Below are 26,530 nucleotides of genomic sequence, written 5' to 3' on the forward strand. Positions count from 1 at the left end.
TTTCACAAATGTGCACCATTATTAGGTCAAGTTGTTACCCTGGGGGGAGTTCTCTTACAATGACATCAGGCGTTTACGAAACCATGCTTTTTTGTGGGTTATGGACAACAGCTTCCAGTGTCAACCACTTCTGGAATCCCTATGGCCAACACTCACACCAGGGAATTCTCTAAGGTCTGGGAGGGCACCAAATCCATTTTCAAGAGATCATCCGAGCAGATGAAGAGGCATGCTGACAAGAGACATTGATTCACCAATATTTCATCCTAGAGATAAAGTGTGGCTATCCTCAAAGTGCATCCATCTGAAGACTCCCTCCTACAAGTTGGGTCCCAGCTTCATTGGTCCCTTTCAAATTGTCAGACGCATCAACGATGTCTCTTATAAGCTGAAATTCATGTCTGGCAAGATGAGGAGGGGGCGTAAAGAGGAAGTACTGTAACGCCAGCATCGGCGTTCCTGCACTGCCCCACTTCCTTCTCCCAGCTGGGAAGCCGCCACTCTCACCTCCCAGGCCATCCTGTTTCCGCAGCAGCTCCTTTCCCTGCTGCTGTTTTGCTTCTGGGGACTGTGCATCTCCTGTCTCTGAAAGGAGCAGAGTGCTCAATTTGGTCATGCCTCCAACCTATTGCTGGGAGGCATTAATTATATTGGGCAGTCTCTCCCTTAGGGAGGTGCCTTTGCAACAATGTTGCTGACCCTGTGCACTTAACCTATTTTTGTATCCTGTCCTGTATCCAGTACTCGTGTCCTGGATCTTGCATCTGTATCCAGTGTTCCTGTCTTGTGACTATATCCCACGACAGACTGTTCCACCTTTGCCTGCACCTGTACCCGAACCAGTTGTCTATGACCCAAAACCAGACTAGCCTGCACCATCCATCCTGTTGGTACCACTACCTGAATCCTCTCCAGCCTCTAGTCCTGCTCTGCCCATCTCCTGAATCTGAAACCCTTTGTGGTCACCTGCTACTGTATTGAGAGTTCCCCTGGAGTGGCTCCTGGTGGCTACCAGCAGCAAGCCAGAGTTAGCCCGATCCCGTGGAGCAATTGGTCCACACCCACGTACATGACAGTTGGTCTCTCATTTTCTCATGATAGGACTTCATTCTTACTTATATTCCTGATAACAAGATGCAAGGCTGATGACCTACTGTATCTACGTCCTTTGATCCGTGTTTTACCCTCACATGTCATTGAACATGACCATATCCTTGTTACAATCTCCTATTGCAATTCTCAACCTAAAGGACATTTTCTATTCTGAAAAATAATCTGCCGGAAAGTCTTATCTTCTTATTCTAAAGGCTGCTTTACACGCTACGATATCGATAGCGAGTGTACCCGCCCCCGTCGTTTGTGCGTCACGGGAAAATCGCTGCCCGTGGTGCACAATCTCGCTAATACCCGTCACATGGACTTACCTTCCAAGTGACGTTGTTGTGGCCAGTGAACAGCCTCTTTTCTAAGGGGGCGGTCCGTGCAGCGTCACAGCGACATCACACGGCAGGCGTCCAATTGAAGCGGAGGGGCAAAGAGCAGCCGCAGGAAAGTTACGCACACCTCGTTGCCGGAAGAAGCAGGTAAGCTGTTGTTCGTCGTTCCCGGGGTGTCACACGTAGTGATGAGTGCTGCCTCAGGAATGGCGAACAACTTACGTCCACAATGACCAACGACATTTTGAAAATGAACGACGTGTCAACGATCAACAATTAGGTGATTATTTTTGATCGTTAACACTCGCTCCTAGCTGTTACACGCAACGACGTCGCTAATGACGCCGGATGTGCGTCACGAATTCCGTGACCCCGACGACATATCGTTAGCGATATCGGTGTGTATAAATGGGCCTTTAGTCTTATTCTTCTCTCCGGGCACCCAGGAGTTAAATGTACAACTGTACTCCTTTCTCATTTCTACTGATGTCCCAAATGGAAACAAGTAAAAAAAAATTGGAGCACCTTGCCATCAATTCGCGCAGTTCAAACCCTGAAGTCAACTGTCCTCGGTCCTCTTCAGCCTATACCGCAAAAGCCCTGTGCTCAGATTTCTATGAACTGTTTAAACAGATCTTTCTGAGGCGTAAGGGATCAGTACTATCTGGGTCTTAGTAGACAGTTTCTTCAGATGTGTTTGTTTACAATTGTGACTCAGATAACAATATCAGACTAAAGTTTATTAGAAATTACCATAGTTATCTGAGCTATTCCAGAGTTCACCTACTTTTATATAAGTAAATATTTTAACAAAATAGAAAATTTCTAAATAGAAAACATGAGTAAACCAAGTAAATAAAAAATAAAGGAAAAATCAAAGTAAAACAAGCATGCTATACTTACTGAGTCTCTTGCGCGTCTGTAACTGCTTTCAGGCCGCTCACTCTTCTTCCAGAGCCGCTCATTAGCCTCATACATATTCACTGCTTGCATTGGCATATGGTCACCCTGTATTATGATACCCAGCACAGATAAAGCATACAGCTACAGGCTGCAGCCCCCAGTCATGCACATATCTTGGTTGTGTATCAAAATAAGAGTATCCGTTTGCGCCTTTTTTCCAATTACTTAAATAGATAATTTAAAAAAAAAAAACGCCGTGCGGTCTCCCCCAATTTTTAGACACAGCCATGATAAAGCCAACAGCTGAGGGCTGGTATTCTCAGGTTGGGAAGACCCATGCTTATTGGGGCCCCCCCAGCCTAAAAATAGCAGCCTTCAGCTACCCAGGATTGTCACATCTATTAGATGTGACAAACCCAGAATTTTACCCGACTCTACCCGATTGCACTGGTGCAGTGGCAATCGGGGTAATAACAGCTCACAGCTGCCACTTAGCCCTAGATTAGTGATGGGAGGCAACTATGAGACCCCCATTACAAATCTGTAAGTGAAAAGAAATTAACACAAAAATTTAAAAAATCCTTTACTTAAAATATAATACACACACTCTCTTTCACCCCTTTAGTAACCCCCAAAACACCGAGGTGCAAAGTAATCTACATGAGGCCCTACAACATTTCGAGCTCTGCTACATCTGAAGTGACAGGGGGTGGCCATAGAACATGACCGCCCGCTGTGGGTTTTATTGCTCATCACGCGGCTCAGTCTTTGCCTGAAATCCACAGCTGGTGGTCACGTTCTACGGCAGCGCGCTGTACCTTCAAATGTAGCGGAGCTGGAATCGTCGAGGGACCTTGTATGAATTACATTGGACCTTGTTGTTTTAGGGGTTAATAAATTGGTGAAAGAGTGGTTTATTTATTTATTTTTATACCAATCTACAGTGACCCGCAGACAGGGTCTGTGATTGCAAGCAGTCAGACACTGTCACACAGGCTTGGGGCGCTGTCTGACTACAACCAATCACAGATGGTGGGCAGAGGAAGCAGTGAATATGTATAAGGCTAATAAGCAGCCCGGAATCAGATACAACTGTGCCAGAGACTCGGTAAGTATAGCGAGCTTGCTCTAATCCTTCTACACCCCTTCTACCACCATTTTTAAGTCGGAGTTTCTAGTTCACATAAACTTATTTTAGGACCGGCATCCAGCCAGACATCTAGGATCAATTTGGGGCCGGAACTGGTTTTTTTTTTTAATCGGTTAGAGCCGCCGATCCCGGATATCTGCGAGTCTGACCATCACTATACTTGACTAAAATGAAATCCTCAAAATTGATGGAGCACCTCATGATTTGAGGGATGTCTTTGTATCAAGGTTTTTATCAGGCACCATTTCAGTTTGTAGAGGTTTTGAGGTACGAAAACACAAGACACGTACATAAAGACTGTTTTGAAAACTGCACCCTCCTTATGGTGGGAAGTAATAAGCATTTTCATTCAATAAGTGCCTCATTGTATTTTATGATATTGGGCTATGAAAAAAGAATTCCTTTATTTATTTATTCCTTTATTTTGTACTTACAAAACATAATAAGAGAAAAATGCCCCACAAATTGTATTAAGTTCTTCTGAGTATGGGAATACTCTATATCTGGTCATACAGAACAGTTTAGACACACAGCAGAGCATACAGAAAACAAAGTGCCATTTGCCTTGTGGAATCTAAATTTTGTTAAAATGGCTTTCAGCAGCCAAGCTGCAATTGCAGAGCCCTGGAATAGTACAGTGGAAATCTCCCGGAAGTTGACCTTATTTGGGACATTCACAACTCAAAGGGAATTAGGTCAGCAGGTTTTTACTATGTAATCTGAAGACAGTATGCTGCAATATTAAGACATAAATATCAGGGATGCCTCTCTTATCAAGGACCCTGCTTTTGTTTATTTGCAATGTTTGTGTAAGCAGCAAGACCTTATCATTAATGTGACTTGCTGGCTTGTGCCATGTTGTCCAGCACGCCCCACCCTCTGTTTAGCACCTCACTGTCAATATACAGTGTCTATTAAGAGCCTGGTGTTGGCAGGGACAGCTTTCTCAGCTTTGCTGCAAACTAAAAAATTCTGATTACTGGGTGCAAAGGTTCTAAGTGATACATCATTGGATTTAGAGTCTCTTTGCCTAGATCATGCTGCTTTCAGATGAGGTAGCAAAAACTTGGAGACAGATTCCCTTTAAGTCAATCATTTAATAGGTTAGTGATAATTCAGACAATTTCAGAGGTTCTAGATGCTAAAATAAAAAACCTCCTGAGAAATTATCCCTTCTTTGAAACTATACCCCCTCAAAACATTTATCAAGGAGTGTAGTCTGCATTTTTAACCCCAAGTGTTTTCCAGAAATTTGAAGAAAAAAGACTTTTCCAAAAATATGACATTTAAATCACCAATATGGTCCCCCCTACACACACAGTAAAACGTTTCCCAGATTTCGAAATATCCTTTGTGTATCTCTTATCTTTTGGATGGACATGTGACACGACTTAGGAATGGAGAATTATGGAAATTTAGAAGTCTAATTTAGGGATTTAAAAAACATTGGCTATCAATCACAGAGGTGAATAAAAAAAACCTCAGTAAAAAAACAAATTTGGAAAGCTACAACCTGAAGTCTTTATAAAGGGGTGTAGTGAGTAGTTTGACCCTATAATTATACATGAAGTGTAAGCAGCCAGCAGTGAAATTGCTGCATGGTAGGGGTGTGCCACTTGGGTGGCTGCTTTCAGTGGTTTAAATCCAGGAGAGGTTTTAGGGACTGAACAAGAATTTACGTTGCCTAAGTAGGATGATCTTTCCTGTACTACACTCCAGGTGTTTAGCCTGCTGAACCAAACCTCCAGGAATTCCCTTAAAGAAGATTAAAGGTTGTATCCAGGACTGTAAAAAAAAAGGGCCAATGCACTGAATAGCCAGCAGGAATGCTTGTTGCAAAGACTGGTGCTGGTCATATTAGGCAGGTAATTAGCCACTATCTGCCTGTTAGTGCTTAGGATATTTTTTCTAAGGTCCGGATATAGTCTTTCAAAGGGGTAATTACTAGTGACCACTGGAAGGAAGGCTCTGTATTTTAGACAAGCTGGAAAGCGGAGTTATTCGGAAAAAGAACAAACCACTGCTGGCTTTGACTTGCTTCTTATGACCGCTAAAGAGTGAGGATTCCCATGGTATCATGCTTGTGTGGCAATATGAACTAAGTGAATTGTGAGTAAGAAAAGTCCTTGAATTAAATTCTTTATCTCTGAATTCAAAAAGCATTATTTATGTTGTTCTTTAATACAGTAAATTGTCCTGTCAATTCTGAACCTACATTGTGCAAACAATCCACACATTGAAGTGAAGATGTCAGATCCTCTGCCGGTCGCCAACCACTACTATAACGGTATGGGAGAAGATTTAGTTTTTATTTGATAAGATGCTTCATGTGCACAATGCTCATTTTTTTTGAGAATGTAATTTTATTGCAAATGTGAATGAGGTAGGATTAGCCTGAATGGCATCTCTTCCCTCAGACTAGTTCTGCATTGAGAAATTATTATGAGCCAGCACACTCTCATTATGTTAATACCATTATGCAGGCTGTAAAATTTGCCCAGGGTTGTATGTTTTCTGTATAGGCATAGTGTTATACAATCTCAACATTAAAATTGCAAAAATTGCAACACCAAGAAGAAAAGTTTTGGAATTATGAAAATCACAGGATAAATAGATATGCAATAATATGCAAATGATAAAAAAAATAGAAACTAAATTTTCAAAACTTCTCTATTTATTCCGTATTTATTAGCGCCATGTGCAGAAATACACAAAGACTTAATATGCTATTAATGAGGTTATTAATGTTTGTCTTGAGGAATGTTCTGCCATGCTGAATGCAAAAGGGCACAAAAATCAAGATCCACTACTCGTAGCTCCCTTTGTAACTGCCAATCAATATGTCCTAGATGTGCTTAATGGGAGACTGGAGATGCTGTAGGTCATAGTAGCATTTTTAGACAACACATATTGCTGATTGTAGCACAAGCAACATACGGCATAGCGCTGTGTTTGTGTTGAAGAATTGCTCCTGGGACACTTTGGAGAAATGACCATAACACCAAATCCACAATTGACTCATTATGTACTGCAAGTGAATTTGAATATCGCATATAAATCCTAAGGCATCAATGTCTGCACAACCCATGAGCTCACGTTTATACGACACTGGGCTATGAGCCAGTTCCATCGACCCCATGCCACCACTCTCAAAGGCTATAATGGAAATGTAGAATAAGCTGTGGAAGCAAGCGCAAATAGGGTCCTACCAGGTATGACTACAGGTACGTGTAAGAAATCCACACTCACCTGGTGGGGTTGTGACAGTCACAACTCCTATATTGGCGTAGTATTAAGGCAAAGAGTAGCAGCCCCCACTGGCGGACAATAAAGATATAGGAAGACAGAAAGGGGTTATGCTGCACTATCACCAAGAAGCCAATGTTGATTAATTCATCTCTTTATTTCTTTGCACAGGTCAATGCGTTTCAGAGATCTGGTCTCCTTCATCAGGACATTAAATAGGAAATCAACAATCTGTTGTCATAGAGCAAGAGCCTATATATATATATATATACACATGAACATATACTGCACGTCAGAGAACCGCCCGCTGTATTTCAAATACTGGCGGGATCCTTTACAGTTAAAAAACGTCAGGTCAATTATAGGAAACATGCTTCAAACAACAGTGTACAAGAATTCTGATGCGAACATTTTGAAATACAAAAACTTTGTGAGGATTAAAAAACTAAAATTAAGGAAGAAAAAGGAAAAAAGAACTGAAAAAGAAAAAACAAAAAATCGTTATAGTCGAGTCCAGAACTCGAGCACCTATGGATGAGTACCGCCATGCATGTAAAGACTCTTGCGCTACGAGAACAGATTGCTGATTTCTTCTTTGATGTCCTGATGAAGGAGACCAGATCTCTGAAACGCGCTGACCTGTGCAAAGAAATAAAGAGATTTATTAATCAGCATTGACTTCTTGGTGATAGCATGGCATAACCCCTTTCTGCCTACCTATATCTTCAAAGGCTATAATGGTGCACAGGAAAACAGCAATAAAGGTTGGATTGGAGGTCTATCCTCTTCAACGATGAGTCCTTCTTTTGTCTTGAACACAATCAAAGATGGAGATTGGTCTTGAGACCATGAGGGCAATGCCATGAAGAGGCCTTCATGAGGGAACATCACACCGGTCCTACTCCCAGGATTACGGTATAGGGTGGTATGTACAGTACAGTAGCTGGACTTCTCTAGTATACATACAGGTATACTAATAACTCAGTATTAGGGTATGTGCAGTCTATGCTTGTTTCAGGCAGATTCCACTGAGAATCAGCCTGAAAAAGGCTTGCAAATAATGAACATAATCCACAGCAATGAAAAACTAAAATGCTGAGCACATGTTCAGTCTTCTGTTACTTCTTTTAATCACTTCAGGGTTTAGAACCGTGAAGCAGTTAAAAGAAGAAACATGTTCATTCTTCTTGCAAATGAAGCTGCACGCTCTTTACAGTTGAAAGTGTAGGGAAAAGTTGCTGGTATAACTACCAGCAAAGTTGCTTGAGGAAAAAGACTGCTGGCTTTTTCCTGAAACAACCTTGCCTAGGAGAATTCCATCATTACACGTTTCCTTCTTGCTGTTGCAATTTCAATGTTGACAAGTATATTGATCTTAGGTTCCCATGATTAGCACTACTTTTCTTTTATTCTACAACATATTATTTAGTTACAACAAAGTGGATAAGTTTTATGAATGACAATTTCCCTATGAAATTGAATGAGATATAGAAAATCCACAAATAAAAAAAGAGCATGCATTTTTATTGTGTTCCGCAGGAAATGCAATAAAAACACATGTAATCCACACATGACAAAAGAAAGCTTTTTGAAAGGTCAGAAAAGAGGATGTTTCTAACACAAAACAGTTTTATCAAAAACTTGGATGAAAAAGAGACCTGAATCATAGCCAAAAAAACGTGGAAAAAAACACTCAAAAACTAAAGGAAAAAAATGTAAGTAATGTAAGTGCACAAATGCTGCAGAAAATCTGCAACATCACAAAGTCACCAAATCCCCACTGTGGGAACTTATTCTTAACTTTCTATAATGAAAACAAGCATATTACATAATACTGTTAATGTACAAATAACACCCACAAAAAAAGTGAATCTGCATATGCTTTCATGTACAGTGTAAAAAGGGTATAACGCCTTATATATGCTTTGCAGATGACAAAAGGATACTGCTTTGGCAACTATCTGGCATATATAACCATATGGATATGGTTAAAGTGAATCTCTCATTTCCCTAAACACTATTAAAATGCAGATATAAGGTTAATCTGCAGGTTAATAGCATTACAATGCTGTCTATCCACCTGACTAAAAAGACCGGTAACTGGGAGAAAATTAACTTTATTCCCCCCAGGAGCTGCTGGCTTTCAGTCATAGGGGCATGAAACGGCTTCAGTCACTGATCAGTACACAGTGTGTAAATATGCCCAGGCACTTTTATTGACAGTTCACTCTGCATATATGTGCCGCAGAGCTGTCAAAGTGCCAGGGCGTACTTATAGCCGTTGCTCACTTTTTACTAAATGCATAATATAATGAATAGCCATGCCAGGCCTCTATGACTGAAAGCCGATGGCTCCTGGGAGGAATAAGGTTTGTTTTCTACCGGTAGTGAAGCTTTTAGTAAGGTGGCCAGACAGCATTGTAAATCAATTATCCTGCAGATTAACCCTATATCTGCAGATTAATAAAGTTTGGGGACATGACAATTTCCATTTAGACATAAATGAAGAGACAAAACTGTATGTAGAGGTACATGCTCTGATTAAGGGCTTATTCAGATTTCAGTGTTAAACGTACAAGTTTAATACGTGTTTACTTTACAGGTGATCAAACTGTGTTAAAACTCTGACAGGTAAATAGTGTGGGGTCAGTTTGTGTAGTGTGATTAGGCAGTGAATGATCATGTTTACTTGGGCAGCAGGGGAAGCTGAAACTACCTGACAAGAACCTGTTTCAACCATATTTAAAAGCTTTAAAAAAATAATTAAAAAATATTTAAGAACTCAAAAATGACAGGTCAGTTTAGGATTTCAAAAGGGAGATTGATTGATTAGCTATATACCCTACAATTGACGTTGTCCTCATCTTCGATGTTTCATGAAAATCATCTTTTCACTATCATGATGAAAAGTCCTTAACACAGGTTGAGAATAAAGAGGCTGACACATTTTTATTTTCTTTTTAAAAAAAAAAAAACAAAAAAAAAAACAAAACAAGAAAAAGAAGATGAAAACTCTAAGGGTCAGTTGTAGATATGATTTCTCAGGGAAAGATAATACCTTGCTAACTTGAAAAAGGCAACATGGTTCTTGTTGGTACTTTTTGTTGGAACTTCACCTTTGCTTTGTTACATCCAGTCAATAAATATGTGCTGTGTGCAGTTTATATCAGTTTATATCAAACTCTAAGCTATTTGGGTTTAAAACCAAATAGATATGGTGATCCAATATCTGGCATTTAATGCTCCTCAGGCTTAAGCAAAATATTGCTAGAAAAAAAATAACTTAGTTGATACCCTAGCCACTAATATGTAGTTGCATCTACCCTACTGTAAACATTTAAAAGGAATCAGTAAGTTTATGCTATGTAATCTGAGGGCAGCATGATGTAGGGGCACAGACCTTGATACCAGAGGTGTGCCACTTCTTGGTCTGCTTCTTGCAGTTTCAATAAAAATCAGTATTTTGTCAGCCGGAGATTGATCATTAGAGGACTAGTTGTCTAGTGCCATGTAGTCCTTCTGCTCTGTGTAAAGCCCTCGTCACACGCAGCGAGATCGCTAGCGAGATCGGTGAAACGTCACAGGTTTTGTGACATATCAACGACCTCGTGTGTGAAAAGCAGCAGCAAGCAGGCCCCTACTGCGAGGTCGCTGATCGTGACAAAATGATCAGGACCATTTTTTGCTCGTTGGTCTCCCGCTGTGCAGCACACATCGGCGTGTTTGACAGCGGGAGACCAAAGAGCGCCCAGCGTCGGACTGGCTACTTGAGGAATCTCCAGTAATGCCAGGCCTGGATTCAATTACCTGCATTGCACTCCGGAGCTCTCACCTGAGCTCCAGAGTGCAGCCTAGACTGCACCGCGAGCGCCGAGTGATTGATTCTCCGGCAATTGCGGTTCAGTTCATGACAGCTTAAGACATGCCAGGCTGATCTCCGGTACTCTCACCTGAACTCCGGATTGCACCCCCGGCCTGTCCGCAGCTGTTATGAACTGAACCACAATCGCCGGGGAATTACTTGGTGCTCGCGGTGCAGTCCTGGAAACTCTGAGATCAGACCAGGCTGCAGCTGAGAGCTCCGGAGTGCAAAGCAGGTAACTGAATCCAGGCCTGGCATTACAGGAGATTCCTCCGATAGCCAGCAGGGAGCCGTTGTTACACGGATCGCTGGTGGCTAATTTCTAATCGCTGTGGAGATCTGCCTGATTGATAGCTCACCAGCGACCATGTAGCGACGTTCCTGCGATCCCTGCCAGGTCAGATCGCTGGTCGGATCGCTGGTGCGTCGCTACGTGTAACAGGACCCTAACTCTGCCCCACCACTGATTAGCAGCTTTCTGCCTATGTACAGTGTAAACAGCAAGCTGCCAATCAGTGGTATGGACAGAGTTATATAGAGCTCAGTGTTCAGAGACCTGTTAAGTTTGCAGCAGAGAAAACAGTGATTTTATCAAAAGTTACAGTATGCAGACCAGTAAATGACATCACTGGAATAAAGGTCTGTCTCAATATCACGCTGCTTACAGATTACATAACAAAAACCTGGTGAAAAATTCCATTTAATTAAGCAAGTACCTGCTGACAGATTCCTTTTAAGGGGCTCAGGATTAGAAAAATACATTGACGATTTCTCCCATAAAACTTCTGACTTACCAAGTGTGTATTGAAGTTCATACCTACTCATTTCCATGGGGCTAAGCTGCAATACCAGACATAAACCATTGGGGAGTATTTCTCTGCAAGACAGCAGCCATTTTCTTATCTAGTACCAAGGAGTAGGCAGATAATAGCTCTGTAAGACATCAGTCTCAATCTAGATCACTGCCCTCTAACAAGCAAGTAACAACTAGTGCAGTTTTTGAAAATGTTCCAACCGACATAAAGGGCTAGAATTGTTACTATAATATACTTAATTCCAACAGACTGGTTCAATCATGGCAATTTTTTCATGTGACCATATTCTTTACCTGAAATAGAAGCCATAATATGTTAACAAAACAATGCATATAAGAATTTAGAGTTCCATTACTCCTTACCAATAAGCAAAGACAAAACACTACGTAGGGCTCAGCTCACTGATTTTCTATTTTGCTCTTCTATAGGAAATCTCATTTGTAAATAATCTGCATCGGAAATAAGAAATCCAGATTTCTGACTCACATTGCAATGCAAATTATAATAATATTCTTGCAGATCAGTTAAACTGAACTGAAATAATTATTTCACTTCAATGGAACCTTATCTGCAAGACTAATATCTATGCTATGGATTTGAAAGGGGTTTTCCCTACACTGATATTGATGAGCTATTGATAGGATAAATAACAATCAGAAAAGATAATACTGCTTACCACATTGTCATAAAAGGGTCGAGACAATACTTGTCCATTGCATGGTCCTTGCTTATTTACAGCAAAGCAGCACACCAGCGCCTATTCAAATGAATTGAGCTGATCTGCAGCACCCGAGAGCAAGCACTAAACACTGACAATGCGGTGGTGTTCTCCTCCATCACACTGATAATACCTGGAGCTGCCAGCAGCTGATTACTAGGATGCTGGGTATCAGTTTCCCCAGTGATCTGATATTGATGACATATCCTAAAATAAGATATCAATATGGAAATGAACACTCCTTCAAATTCCACCTTACTTTCATGATTTTGTTAAACATTTCCTTAAGTATCTGAATAGGGCATAAAGCTATATTTATACTGTATACATCAGTAGTGGAACTCTAGTAGTCTGACAAGACTCAGGCTTTGGAAGCTGACAGAATCTTTAACGTATGAACACATCTTCAGGCTAATACTGCTATCTTCTTCACACTACAGTAGCACTATACATAAAGTGTAAGCAAATCTACATAGACCTACTCAATCAGCAGGAGCCTGAAAAAAAGTTTCCTTTTTGCTGCCACACGGCAGGTAACAATTGGAATTTTGCATTTATTTTGTAGACTGTGCTATCAGAAATCCACCCGCGCCTGCTAACCACTTAGATTGCGCAGTCAAAAATAGTGAGAAATTTGATGTTCAAGAACATTTTTGCTAAAAAAAAAAATGTAAATTTTCCATATGACAACCTAATATCAAATTCTGTGAAGTACCTATGGGTTCAAAATGCTTCTATTCTCCTGCATAAAATTATTGAGGAATTTAGTTTCCAAAATGGTGTCACTTGTGGGGGGTTTCTGCTGTTAAGGTACCTTTGAGACCTTGTCAATGAATAACATGGTGACTGCAATTATATGCTTTCCAAGATTCAAATAGTGTTCCTTCCATTACGAACCCTCCCGTTTGTTCAACGTTGCATTCATTCCTGTGAAGTACCTGCAGGGTTAATAAACTTCTTGGATGTAGTAGTTGTGAGCATTTTGAGATATGTAGCTTTTAGAATGGTGTCACTTTTGGGCATTTTCTGTCACCTAGGCCTCTCAAAGTTACTTCAAATGTGATGTGGTCCCTCAAAAAATGATTTTGTTGGAAAAATAAGATATTACAGACAAACTTTGAATCCTTCTACTGTCTTAACTCAAAAAAATATGTTTAAAAATGATGAAGATGTAAAGTAGACGTGTGAAATGTTATCTATTTTGTGTGACATAACTCTCTTGTTTAGGGTGAAAAAATTAAAAGTTTACAAAATTGTGACATTTTCACCAAACTTGTGATTTTTATACAAATAAATGCAAAAAAATCATCCTAAATTTACCATTAACATGAAGTACCATGTCACAATAAAAAAAAATCTCTGAATCACTGGGATCCATTGAAGCGTTCCAGAGTTATTATCACATAAAGTGACACTGGTCAGATTTATAAAATTTGGCTTGGTCATTAAGGTCAAAATTGGCTTCATTGATAATGGGTTAAATAAAACCTTTGCCCAGTGTAAACTTCTTTATGCTGACATAAATTTTTTTTTGCTGTTAGCACATGCTGTTAAGTAAACAGGGATCTTACTAATGAAACTCTAAGTAAAGAGAGGGAGCAGCAAACTTCGAAGGAAACCGTCAGAAGTTTGTAAACATAAATGCAAGTGCAAGTAAACAAATGTTGAGCATCTTTCTATACTGTCTCTATTATCAACTACCGTGTTTCCCCGAAAGTAAGGCCCTGTCTTACATTAATTTTACCCCCAAAAGTCCCACCCTGCCTTACTTTCGGGGGAGGCCTTACATTGGAAAAAAAAAAATAACAATTTTTTTTAACAATAAAATTATCATTTATTAACAGGCTGAACAGTATGGTCAAACAAATAATCAAACAAATGTCTCAAGAATATCTTGTTACGTACTAAAGTTCCGTATCATTACGGTATTTTCATGTATAACATGCAAAACAATGAACAGTAACGAACAGTCTCAATACCGTATGTAACACCGTAACATAAAGCAAGATTTATTCAAGGACAACCATGTCATCCTCTTCTGGAACATCACCATAAACATCCAAGTTTTGAGGTTCCTCTGGAATTGCTTGGGACTCAAGTTTCTGCAGAATCATTGGGCCATATCGCTCATGTGTAGCCACGGCACTGTCCAGAAATGAGCAGGTCTTGTCCAGGTAGCCAGTTCGTAGGGCATTTTGAATGCAAGTGTCCGTGATCTTAGCCCATGAATTTTTGACCCAATTCACGATCTCTGGCAGTCTGGGCTTCACAAAGTTCCCACGCACATTTCTCTCCATTCTGTTCTCAATGTAGTCATTGATCTCGGCACGGAGATAGTCCTTGAAGGGCTTGTTTATGGCGATATCCAGAGTCTGGAGATAAGCCGTCATCCCTGCCGGAATCATGATCTGGTCGATTCGTCGCTCATGAAGAAAGTTCTTCATGTCTTTGGCGCGGTGTGTGCTGGCTGCATCCCAGATCAGCATTCCTCTTTGGGTGCCTCGCATAACAAGCGGCAACATTAAATCAAGCCACTTCCTTATAACCGCTTGTGTGGCCCAGGCTTTCTCAGTTTCCAGCACATAAATGCCAGACACCCTCTCAATCTTGTCCTTCTTGCCCTTTGCAATGAGTAGCGGTGGGACTTTAGTGCCATCCAGCCGAATTGCCAAAATGCAGGTGACACGTGCACTTTCATACGCAGTGGAGGGAACATACACGGAGGAGGCACCTCGTTGTTCGATGGTGGTTTGAGCAGCTTGACCCATGAACACTGCGGTTTCGTCCATGGCAATCATGTTGGAGAGACTGTACTTTGTGAAGTCAGTGTCATCCACAAACTTTTTGTAGGCAAAAGCACGTTTCACTATTTCTGCATCCTCCAGCCTAAAGAGCGTGGTGGATCTTCTCAGAGACAGGTCATTGCGTTCCAGAAAGTTATCCACCCAGTGCTGTGAGGCCTTGAATTCCTCAGGGGAAATCTCAAACTGTGGTGCACTTGCAAGAGCAAATTCCTGAATCTGAGCCCTGGTCACCACCAATGTCTTCGCTCTCCTGTCAGCAACCCACTCAGAGACCAGGCTTTCCAGCTCAGTAAACATTGGTTGCCGACCACATCCAACCTTACGCATTTTAGCCTTTCCGGTCTCCGCTCGTTCACTGAGCTGATCATAATCAGCTCGCCATTTGCGGACCAAACGTTCAGCCAGCATTTTTTGTTTGCAGAATTCCGCAAGATTCTTGCCCCGAGATTCCTCCACTATCCCTTTTTTGTACTCCACAGAGTAGCTTTTTCTTTTACTGGGACCGGAAGAGCTCATCTGGGGGTAAAAATATACGGTATCAGCATTGTTTCTGGTTCCGTATCTGTTTTACAGTACGGTACTTTACATTACGGTAGACTGTTCAACAAGCAAGCAATCCCTGCAGCCTCCCCATTGTTGTATGGTACAGTACGGCATCCCCTGCAGCCTCCCCCCTGCAGCCCCCCCTATGTTTCACAGTCTGGCATCCTCCCCCCTGCAGCCTCCCCAATGTTTCACAGTCCGGCATCCTCCCCCCTGCAGCTGCCCCCCTGCAGCCTCCCCAATGTTTCACAGTCCGGCATCCTCCCCCCTGCAGCCTCCCCAATGTTTCACAGTCCGGCATCCTCTCCCCTGCAGCCTCCCCCCTGCAGCCTCCCCAATGTTTCACAGTCTGGCATCCTCCCCCCTGCAGCCTCCCCCCTGCAGCCTCCCCCCTGCAGCCTCCCCAATGTTTCACAGTCTGGCATCCTCCCCCCTGCAGCCTCCCCCCTGCAGCCTCCCCAATGTTTCACAGTCCGGCATCCTCTCCCCTGCAGCCTCCCCCCTGCAGCCTCCCCCCTGCAGCCTCCCCCCTGCAGCCTCCCCAATGTTTCACAGTCTGGCATCCTCCCCCCTGCAGCCTCCCCCCTGCAGCCTCCCCAATGTTTCACAGTCCGGCATCCTCTCCCCTGCAGCCTCCCCCCTGCAGCCTCCCCCCTGCAGCCTCCCCAATGTTTCACAGTCTGGCATCCTCCCCCCTGCAGCCTCCCCCCTGCAGCCTCCCCCCTGCAGCCTCCCCCCTGCAGCCTCCCCAATGTTTCACAGTCTGGCATCCTCCCCCCTGCAGCCTCCCCAATGTTTCACAGTCCGGCATCCTCTCCCCTGCAGCCTCCCCCCTGCAGCCTCCCCAATGTTTCACAGTCCGGCATCCTCTCCCCTGCAGCCTCCCCCCTGCAGCCTCCCCAATGTTTCACAGTCTGGCATCCTCCCCCCTGCAGCCTCCCCCCTGCAGCCTCCCCCCTGCAGCCTCCCCCCTGCAGCCTCCCCAATGTTTCACAGTCTGGCATCCTCCCCCCTGCAGCCTCCCCCCTGCAGCCTCCCCCCTGCAGCCTCCCCCCTGCAGCCTCCCCCCTGCAGCCTCCCCCCTGCAGCCTCCCCAATGTTTCACAGTCCGGCATCCTCCCCCCTGCACACACTGACACATACAGCCCCATACGGCACCCATACACATACCGTACACACACACACACACACACACACACACACACACACACACACACACACACACACACACACAGTTTCGTAACTTACCGTTACTTTCCTCCTGTTTCGATCTCCTCTGCGGTGCCGGGCTGACGAATCGGATGCCGGGGACGCTGGACCAATCGGAGCGGCTGACTGGCCGGCTGACTGGCCAATCACAGCTCGAGCTGATGGCCAGCAGGGAGCCTGTGACGAACAGGCTGATCGGCCAATCAGCATCGAGCATGAAGGAAGTTGACACGGGACGCGCCGCAGGCCGGCGAGATTGCGGGGGCCATTCACCGGAGGCGGACCACGGGTGGCAGCGGCAGCGGTAAGTTACTGTACTTTCCCCAGGGACCCCACCCATATGCGGCCATACTGTCCCCACTGACCCCACCCATAGGCGGCCTTACATTCCCCGGGCCCCCCGCTACCCTGCCTTACAATCGGGGGGTGCCCTACATTGGCGGACCCCCCCGAAACCCCCACCCTGCCTTACTTTCGGGGGGGTCCTACTTTCGGGGAAACACGGTATCTACCGTAAACAAATTTAGGGAGGGAGATCTATGTTCGGCCCATAGATCTTAAGCTCAGTTACATATTATGAAAGACGTGTATTTCTTTTGGAATAAGATATCGTGCTGCAGCTATTAAGGTATCACTTTATTCTACTTTCTATGACTTACATGCACATTAAAGGCCCCGTCACACGCAGCGACGTATCTAACGATATATCACCGGGGTCACGGATTCCGTGACACACATCCGGCATCGTTAGCGACGTCGTTGCGTGTGACACGCACGAACGACCATTAACGATGGAAAATACTCACCAAATCGTCCATCGTTGACACATCGTTCCTTTTTAAAAAATCGTTGGTTGTTGAGCACGCAGGTTGTTAGTCGTTCCCAAAGCAGCATACATCGCTACGTGCGACACCTCGGGAACGACGAACTGCAGCTTACCTGCGGCCGCCGGCAATGCGTAAGGAAGGAGGTGAGCGGGATGTTACGTCCCGCTCATCTCCGCTCCTATTGGGAGGCAGCTTAGTGACGCCGCATGAACCGCCCCCTTAGAAAGGAGGTGGTTCGCCGGCAACAGCGACGTTGCTAGGCAGGTAAGTCCCGTGTGACGGCTCCGAACGATATTGTGCCCCACGGGCAGCGATATGCCCGTGACACACAAACGACGGGGGTGGGTGCTTTCACCAGCGATATCGCTGTGTGTAACACCCTCTTTAGACTTTTTAGGGGGTTGATATTGCTGAGAGATTCCCTTTAAACAGAGCTGGCTGCCTTGCTCATTTTAATAGCAAACCCATGAAAAGATATAATAAAATATGTACAAAAATGTGAGGGGTGTAAAAAAATAGTTTGAAGAACATATTAAATCTTGCCCTTGTCTTAAAAGCAACACTATTAGGTAACCACGAACATTTTGTGTATAAAATGTCTAGTGATGGGTGGACCCGGACTGTAAAAGCCCGGATCCACAAAGGGTTCAAAAGTACCCCAGCACCGAACCCGGGCCCGGAATTCTCAGGGAACTCCGGTTATTGATCTGGGTCCAGCAACTCAGGTAATTAAAAAAACTAAATGAAAAATAAAGAATAAAAGTGAAAAGCAGGTGCATTATACTAACCCAGGGGTCTCAAACTCGGCTGGGTGTATGGGCCGCACAGAGGAAAAAAATAATTTGGGGGGCCGCATTCTTTGCAGGACAAAGTGACATTTTTATTGGTACCATATATATTTTTTTACACACCTTTGGATGACTGACTTTCAACATTTTTCACTTGTTTATTATAACAAATGTGCACAATCTTTGGTTAAATCTAAAAAAAAAAAATTTGATGTTAAAAAAAAGTCATGCCTTATTTTGTTTTGTTTTGTTTTTTTACATTTTATCCCTTTCTTGTAACTAAGAGTGTTACAATTATCACTATATAGAAATTTTGGCCAACATCTTTTAGTAATGTTCCCCATCCTATAGTAATGTGCCCACCTTGTCCCCATCCTATAGTAATGATCCCAGCCTTGTCCCTATTCTATAGTAATGTCCCCATCCAATAGTATTATGCCCATTCTTGTAATGTCCCTATCCTATAGTCATGTGCCCACCTTGTCCCCATCCTATAGTCATGTGCCCACCTTGTCCCCATCCTATAGTCATGTGCCCACCTTGTCCCTATTCTGTAGTCATGTGCCTACCTTGTCCCCCATCCTATAGACATGTGCCCACCTTGTCCCCATCCTATAGTCATGTGCCCACCTTGTCCCCATCCTATAGACATGTTCCCACCTAGTCCCCATCCTATAGTCATGTGCCCACCTTGTCCCCATCCTATAGACATGTGCCCACCTTGTCCCTATCCTATAGACATGTGCCCACCTTGTCCCCATCCTATAGTAATGTGCCCACCTTGTCCCCATGCTATAGTCATGTGCCCACCTTGTCCCCATCCTATAGACATGTGCCCACCTTGTCCCCATCCTATAGACATGTGCCCACCTTGTCCCCATGATATAGTCATGTGCCCACCTTGTCCCTATTCTATAGTCATGTGCCCACCTTGTCCCCCATCCTATAGACATGTGCCCACCTTGTCCCTATTCTATAGTCATGTGCCCACCTTGTCCCTATTCTATAGTAATGTCCCCATCCTGTAGTAATGGGTGGTGGGGGCAGTGGCGGCGGCGGGTGAAAGGTGATAATTTACCGATCGCGCTCGGCTTCCACCCACAGATTCCTGAGTGAAGCTGAGGGGGCGGTCTCTGGCCCCAGATCCACAGTGATTGGACAGATCGGTCACAAGGCCGATCTCTCCAATCAGAGCTGGGGGCGGGTGAAACTGAGGTCACCCAGCTCCAGCCAATGATCGGTGCTACAGCTGCACTGATCAGGGCTGGATTTCAATGTTACAGCCATTTTCAATGGCTGGAACATTACAGTGGCTGTGATTGGCTGACGAACGCCGCAAAGCCAATCACAGCCTCCGTAGGTCCGGGGAGGAGACACCACCCCTCCTGAGATCCCCTCCTCCCCGAATCTAAGGTATTTGCTATTTGCAATGCAAACAGCGATCGCAGCCACCGGGGCTGCAATTTCGCCATGACGTACTGGGTATGTCATGGATCCTAAGTACCAGGGAGCCATAACATACCCAGTACGTCATAGGTTGCTAAGGGGTTAATGTGCCGTTCCTTCACATACACAACAAATAAAAAAAACACTTTTCTTCTCACCTGTCCCGCGCTTCCTCGGCTCCTCACCTCTGCTTCTTGCTGTCTGCAGGCCGTGCCCCGGTGACTATCGCGGCCGGTGCAGGGGCCGCAGCCCCTGGCAGCGATTTATGGCAGATCAGATGGTTGTTTTGCCGGCGCTGCGCGCGCACAGTCCTTGCCTCTGAGAACGCAGCGCCGGCAAAACACTCATCTAACAAAGTGCAGACAGTGGCTGCGGCCCCTGCACCGGCCGCGATAGTGACCAGGGGCACGGGCCTGGGGCCGCACGAAGCAGCCTGACGGGCCGCATGCGGCCCGCGGGCCGCGTGTTTGAGTCCCCTGCACTAACCGATCTCTCACGCGGCCGTACACTGCTTCTGGGCCGCTCACTCTATTTCCGGAGCTGCTCATGAATATGCACTGCTTTCCCTGCCCACCGGCAGTCTCCACATATATGATTGGTTACAGTCAGACGTGTCACCCCGTGTGACAGCGTGTCTGACTTCTTTCAATCAGAGACACTGTGTGCATGTCTATATTGGTGTAAGAATAAATAAATAAAAAAACTGGTGTAGGGTCTCCCCTTAGAATTATTCCTATCACACATAAAGCATTGGGCTACAGGCTGCAGCACCCAGCCATGCGCTTATCTTGGTTGTGTATCAAAATAAGAGAGACCACATTTGGTTTTAAATGATTTAAAAAAAAGGCATGCGGTCCCCCTCAATTTTGATACCCAGCCATGATAAGGCCGACAGCTGGGGGCTGGTATTCTCTGTTTGAGGTGACTCATGCTTATTGGGCCCTCCAGCTTAAAAATAACAGCTTGCAGCCGCCCAGGATTGTCGCGTTCATTAGTTGCGACAATCACGGAACTTTACCCGACCCGGAGTTAATAACAGCTCACAGTTGCCACTAAGCTCTAGATTAGTAATGAGAGGCAGTTATGAGTCCCCCCCATCACTAATTTGTACGTAAAAAGAAAAATACAAACACCAAAAAAATCCTTTATTTGAAATAGAATACAAAAAACTCACCCTCTTTCATCCCTTTATTAACCCCTTTATTGACCCTCAAAACACTCAAATCCAACGTAATCCACAAGAGGATCCTTGACAATTCCAGCTCTGCTACATCTGAAGTGACAGCACGAGGGTATAGTACATGGCGCATACTGAGCCGAAGTGATCAGCAGTGATGTCATACAAAATATTTGTGGTCGCTGCTGGAGGTTCCCACGCAGGTGAGGTCACTGAGTTTACAGATTCACTGACCTGCATCTTCTGGCAGAAAACCGTGGGTTTTTTTTCAAAAAAAATGCATATTTGGTGCTCAAATTTATACAACATATTTCTGCGCCGAATATGCACCTCCTGTAAAAAAAAATATATCAAAATACCATGTGGTTACATAGTTACATAGTTTTAAAAAAAGACCTAGCTCCATCTAGTTCAACCTTCCGCCACTAATTATACATTTTGTCATTATGTCATTTATAACCGGCAATGTTGTTTGTACTGAGGAAATCATCCAGCCTTTAGTTTTGATGTGATAGGAATGCAACTTTTTGCCAAAAGGTGTAGATTGGGTGCACAAATATGGTGTAAAAATTTCAGCACCAAAACTAAATCTATTGGCCAAAAAATGCACAAAAACGTTTTTGATGCCATTTCAGTGCGGTTTTCTGCCAGAAGGTGCAAGTTCGGTGCTGAAATGTCTGCACAGTATTGGTGTATTGATGTCAATGACTCGAGTAACAAGGGCTTTTGCCAATGTTACCACCCTGCCTAAATAAATTATCAACTGCGTAATACTTACTCTCTGGATGTCAGTTTTGATATTGGTGGGAGGGTATTTTTTTTGCCCCAAGAAAAGGAGTGAGAGGACTGGCACTTGCTCATCTAATCACTCCTGTAAGTATGTGTGATGCCCTGGACTAGCCAGGTAGTCACAGATATAACAACATACACACCAACTTCCCTAGACAGTCACAACAGTCAAACAAAAACCCTTGTTGCCTCCCTCCAGGGTCTGATGTCCACACCAGGTGGGGCGGAGCCAGGCGGTTGGCCCCACCCACCGAGGAGTTCACAGGTCTGGAGGCAGGAAAACAGAGATCTGTGTAGACAGTGAAAGTGAGAGGACACAAAACTGTCGGTGTCTGGGTAGGGGCCCAGACACAAACAGCAAGGTTGGCAGACGGTGGTGGCCGTCTGCAGGAGTTAGTGAATCTCTGCAGAGCCGTAGGACCAGGGTCGGGTGTTGGCCCGCCGGTACCGAACCGGGGAGTGGAGTGAAGCTAAGCACACAGGCAGGGCCATCGGACCCCGACCAGGCTTGGAGTCGCCGACAATAGTCAAATCCGAGTGTGACAGGAACCCCAGGGGTTTCCCAACAACCAAGACCCGACAGAAGGCAACAGTCCACACTGAGAGGATATACAGCCACCGCCATAGGCTAGATATCCAAGGGCCAGCGCCTGCGGGCAAAACGGGCTCCTACGGCACCTATATACGCCGGGGAGCGGACTACCGGTGGGCAACCACAGGAGTCAGAACATTCTAAGAGGTGCAGGGAAAGACAGCCACCATCAGCCGTCCGGGGAGAGCACAACACTGCAGCCGGCTGAGGGACCCGTCCATCCAGCCGTTTGGTTTACCAGAGACTCTGTCATTGACTGTCTGAGTGAGTACACCAGTACCATCCGGCACCGCGCCGCGCTGTCCCTGCAACCCTGCACCCCCAGCCATCCAGCCTCCCCGTATCACCACCGGGCCCCGGGACCACCAACCCCTACCCACGGAGGGGACAACATCCTAGCTGCTCCCTACCATCCTTCCCGGGATCCCCGTCACCAGCAGCGGTGGTGCTAATAATCACCACGACCCGTGGGTGGCGTCACGAACTATCTCCCTAAACAAACCACCCCATTTTCACTCTTGGACGAGGAGCTCTGCTCGAGTCCCCGGGTCCGGCCCACCACTCGAGCCACCGAGCAGCAACAGAAGACCCGGACCCGAGCGTGGCGAGTGCGTCCCCTCCGCCCGCGACATATGATTAGACCATGTATCGACAACCAGGCAATTAACCTGTGCAGCATCACTTAAGTTGCACAAAAAAACTAGTTCAGCATTTTTGAGAGTACTATTTGAGTACTTCTTGGCGTAGAAGACAATTTCCCTAATCCAATCCTCATAGCCCCCCAAAATATCCGGTTTACAGGATTCCTTAGTATAGCACAGCTGAAGGAATTATCAGACGCATCAGTCATTGCCACAAGTTCTCTCCCCTGTGCAATATCCTGAAAACACGATCTGTTGGGGGGCTATGAGACCTGAATTTGGGATTGCACAGCATTATCATTTTTACATTGCTCTTGTGTGCAAAGCTTTCTAAATGGGCATATAAGAGTTAATGCATTTTTCGTTCAAGCGAATTAGACAAATAATTAGGTAAAGGTTAACATGGCTGTCAATAGGAAGTCACAGCACATTTAATCATATGAGAGTCTCCATTCTGGAAACAGAAACATCGGGTTTGGAAGTCCACTAAATAACTAAGTGGCATTTTGATGATATGTTAGAGATCTACATTTTCAAAATACATGGGTATGGAGATTTATTCTGAATCTCATTATTTAGTTGTATTTGTACATTTAACAAATTGTCCCATCTACTATGAATGGAAAAAAAAAATAAAGCAGAAAATCTGAACAACAAAAGGGTTAAAACAAGTGTAGTTCTGCACATACAGTTTCTATATAAAGCAGTATGGCTGGCATTTTATGAGAAGGGGACGTTGGGAATGTTGAGACCTTTAGGACTTCCTGTAGGTTCCTCAGAGTTGACTGTGAGAGATAAACTGCGCTGGATTAATGTGACTGCTGAACAGGTCAAATGTGTATATTTATACATTTTTTAATTTATTTACTTGATAAAGACCTGTAACAGGAGATGTGTCAGGGATTGGGTTTTTTTTTGCTTGACAAGCTGATGTTTTTGTTGAGGTATATAATTTAGGGTAGATATGACATCTTGAATGCTTCTTATTCCAACTTTTCTTTGTACTGCGACAACCAAAAAACAATATTTTTACAATATTGTTACAATACTTTTTCTCTTTATGGAGTTTACCGATCAGGTTAATTAATTTTATACTGAATTTGGATAGATCGGACTTTTACAGACACAGCAGTACCACTTTTTTATTTCTTTATTTTAAAATGTGTGAAAAAGGTGCAAATCAACTTTTTAATTTGTTTTACAAACTTTTTTTTACTTTTAATTTAGAGTACTTGCACCTATGATCATCTGATCGCGTAAACAATAAAATGCAATAATACAGTACAGCAATATATAGTGAAAATCAGTCTCCTATGAAGACCAGCTACAAGCTCGTCTTCACAGAAGCAATGTCATGGAAGGCATAGGAGCCTTTAGCTAGCCGACTGTCATGGTTACAAGCTGTGATTACATTCCAGGGCGGCTGATGGACATGGATGGCGAGCTTTAAATATCAATGTAAGAGACTGACAGTGGCATTAAAGAGGATAACCGCAGTGTGCGGAGCTCTTCTACTGCTTGAGGCAGATCTTGGCCATGTAACACAAACAGTGTCACCCAGATATGATGCAGGCTCAGAAGCTGAGCCCGTGTTAAAGAGGGGGACTCGACACTAGATGTATGTCCTATTTTAGTAACGTGTTAAAAGGGGTTCTCAGTATATAGAAAATATTTTAAAAATGTAATTATAAATAAAGTCATAAATATATTTATTTAGCAAACCTTGAAAAGGTTAAAAAGTGACATGCTCATTCTTTGGTCTCTCCACACTACATGGTATCAAGTATAGGACGCCAGCGGCAGAGCCACTACAAGAATGACCGTAATACCACTGGCAAAGCTGCTTCAGGAAAAGGACGGCCAGCGTTTTCCTAAAGTTTTGTCTCCTTGTAAAACTCTAAAGGACGCAATGTGCACATAGTCTCAAAAGCCAAACATTGGAAATATTTTATGGAATCCAACTGCAAAAACTATTATTAGCCAAAATACATTAATTTAAGGTAAAAAATGTTCCTGCAAGGAGTCTATATCTTTTAAATTCTTCTGTCAGTTCGATCTTCTAAGTTGATGTATAACTAAAAAGTGGAACTTTATTTATTTGCGCACATTATGGACAACCCCTTCTGAAATGTAGCAAGGCCCCACTGAAAAAAAAAACAATTTATCATTATTTTTGTCCGGACTAGTGTTGTTCAAGTGAAGTCAACGTGGCGTTTTCCAGCACTTGTGTGACAATATCACATGAGCACTGCAGCCAATCGGTGGCTGTGAATGGCTTATTCTACTCACACTTCCCCTGAACTAAAGTCAGATATACGCCAATTGGGTGTAGTGCTTATGTGACAGAGCAATGTCACGCATGTACAGGCAGACACAGCACCGACATTGCTGGAACAGTGAAGACCCAGGAGCTGAGTATAAACAGTTCTTATTTTCAATGGGGCCAAGTTTAATTTAAGAGGATGTTGTCGAAGTCTATATTATTTTAACATAAACATAACATAAAAGATAAAATGTTAAATTGTTACGCACTTCCAGTTGCTGTTCCTTTTCATCAAGTACCTCCTTCTGAGAGCGCAAGAAATCTGAAAGCATGCTTGTAAGTTGTTTACGGTCATCTATCTCTGCTGCCAATCTGCCGTTGTAATCTGCAAGGAGCATGCAGGCATCATCCACCATCTTAGAAAGTTGATCACCTGAGGCTTTATCTAGAAATAAGAGCAATATCCTTTTCATTTAACCCAACCCAAAGTGACCCATCTGCTTTTTTAACTATGTACATAACAGCTTATATCAGGGCCACGTTCATTTTAGATACAATAATCACCTACCAGTAATTTTATCCAAAAGAGACACGTCTTGTACTTCCACAGGTAGAGATCCTATTCTCTGGTGTACAGCTGCATCACCAGAAGCTGCATTTTCAAGTTCTTGCAGTGCATGGATTAGATCTGTTGTCTAAGAGGAAGAGAAAATGCAGGTAAAGGCCAGGGAAAAAAAAAGATATATTTGTGATGACATGGACACTCACTGCCTAGCATGGGTTAAAGTTTAATAACATTCAGCCAGACAAGAAGACAGTTTGTTTATAGATGGGGGATAATCCCTCATTGTTCTACAAGACTCTTGGGAGTTTAGTATTGAAGTTTTTGTTGACTCATGTAATTGTTTTGGCCACTGAAGGCCAAACACCCAGATAACTCAATTATGCGAACTTCCCATTGTATTACTAAGTGAATTGCTAAATGTGATGTAATTTACCTGTCTCACCCTTGTCTCTGGATATTTGAATATAGCTTGAAATTCATCCAATAAGAGAAGCAATCTTGTACAACCAATCCGATAAGGGCACAATTTATCCGAAGGGAAGGCTATGGCTATAAAAAGGGACTTCTTTAAGTCACCAGGGGTTGATGGATGCTGCATTATCCAGTCTAAGCTCTTAGGAGCTGGCTAGGGGATCAGAACCAGGATGCCTTGTGAACTCGGTCTAGGGACTTTGGCTCCGACTAGAGGATCACTTTGCTACATGGCTTCAATCTAGGGACTCTGATTCCGATTGGAGACCATAACCGCAGTCTAGG

General features: G+C 43.9%; 1 protein-coding gene across 3 annotated transcripts in view; it reads right to left on the reverse strand.

Moving 5' to 3' along the window:
- The window catches only part of RPRD1A (regulation of nuclear pre-mRNA domain containing 1A), a 101,492-nt gene that overhangs the window by 18,618 nt on the left and 56,344 nt on the right, over positions 1-26,530 (reverse strand). Inside the window, exons 5-7 of one of the 3 annotated variants that reach the window (XM_075314938.1) lie at positions 25,778-25,904; positions 25,479-25,654; positions 10,830-11,705 (exon numbers count right to left, since the gene is read on the reverse strand). In XM_075314938.1, the coding sequence (XP_075171053.1) occupies positions 11,685-11,705; positions 25,479-25,654; positions 25,778-25,904 (324 nt within the window). In that variant the 3' untranslated portion in view covers positions 10,830-11,684. Of the gene's footprint in view, positions 1-10,829; positions 11,706-13,978; positions 15,451-25,478; positions 25,655-25,777; positions 25,905-26,530 lie in introns of those variants that run through there. The other 2 variants (XM_075314936.1, XM_075314937.1) reach the window with 2 other exon arrangements.

Source organism: Anomaloglossus baeobatrachus, chromosome 6 (genome assembly GCF_048569485.1).
Source record: "Anomaloglossus baeobatrachus isolate aAnoBae1 chromosome 6, aAnoBae1.hap1, whole genome shotgun sequence".
Taxonomy (NCBI): domain Eukaryota; kingdom Metazoa; phylum Chordata; class Amphibia; order Anura; family Aromobatidae; genus Anomaloglossus; species Anomaloglossus baeobatrachus.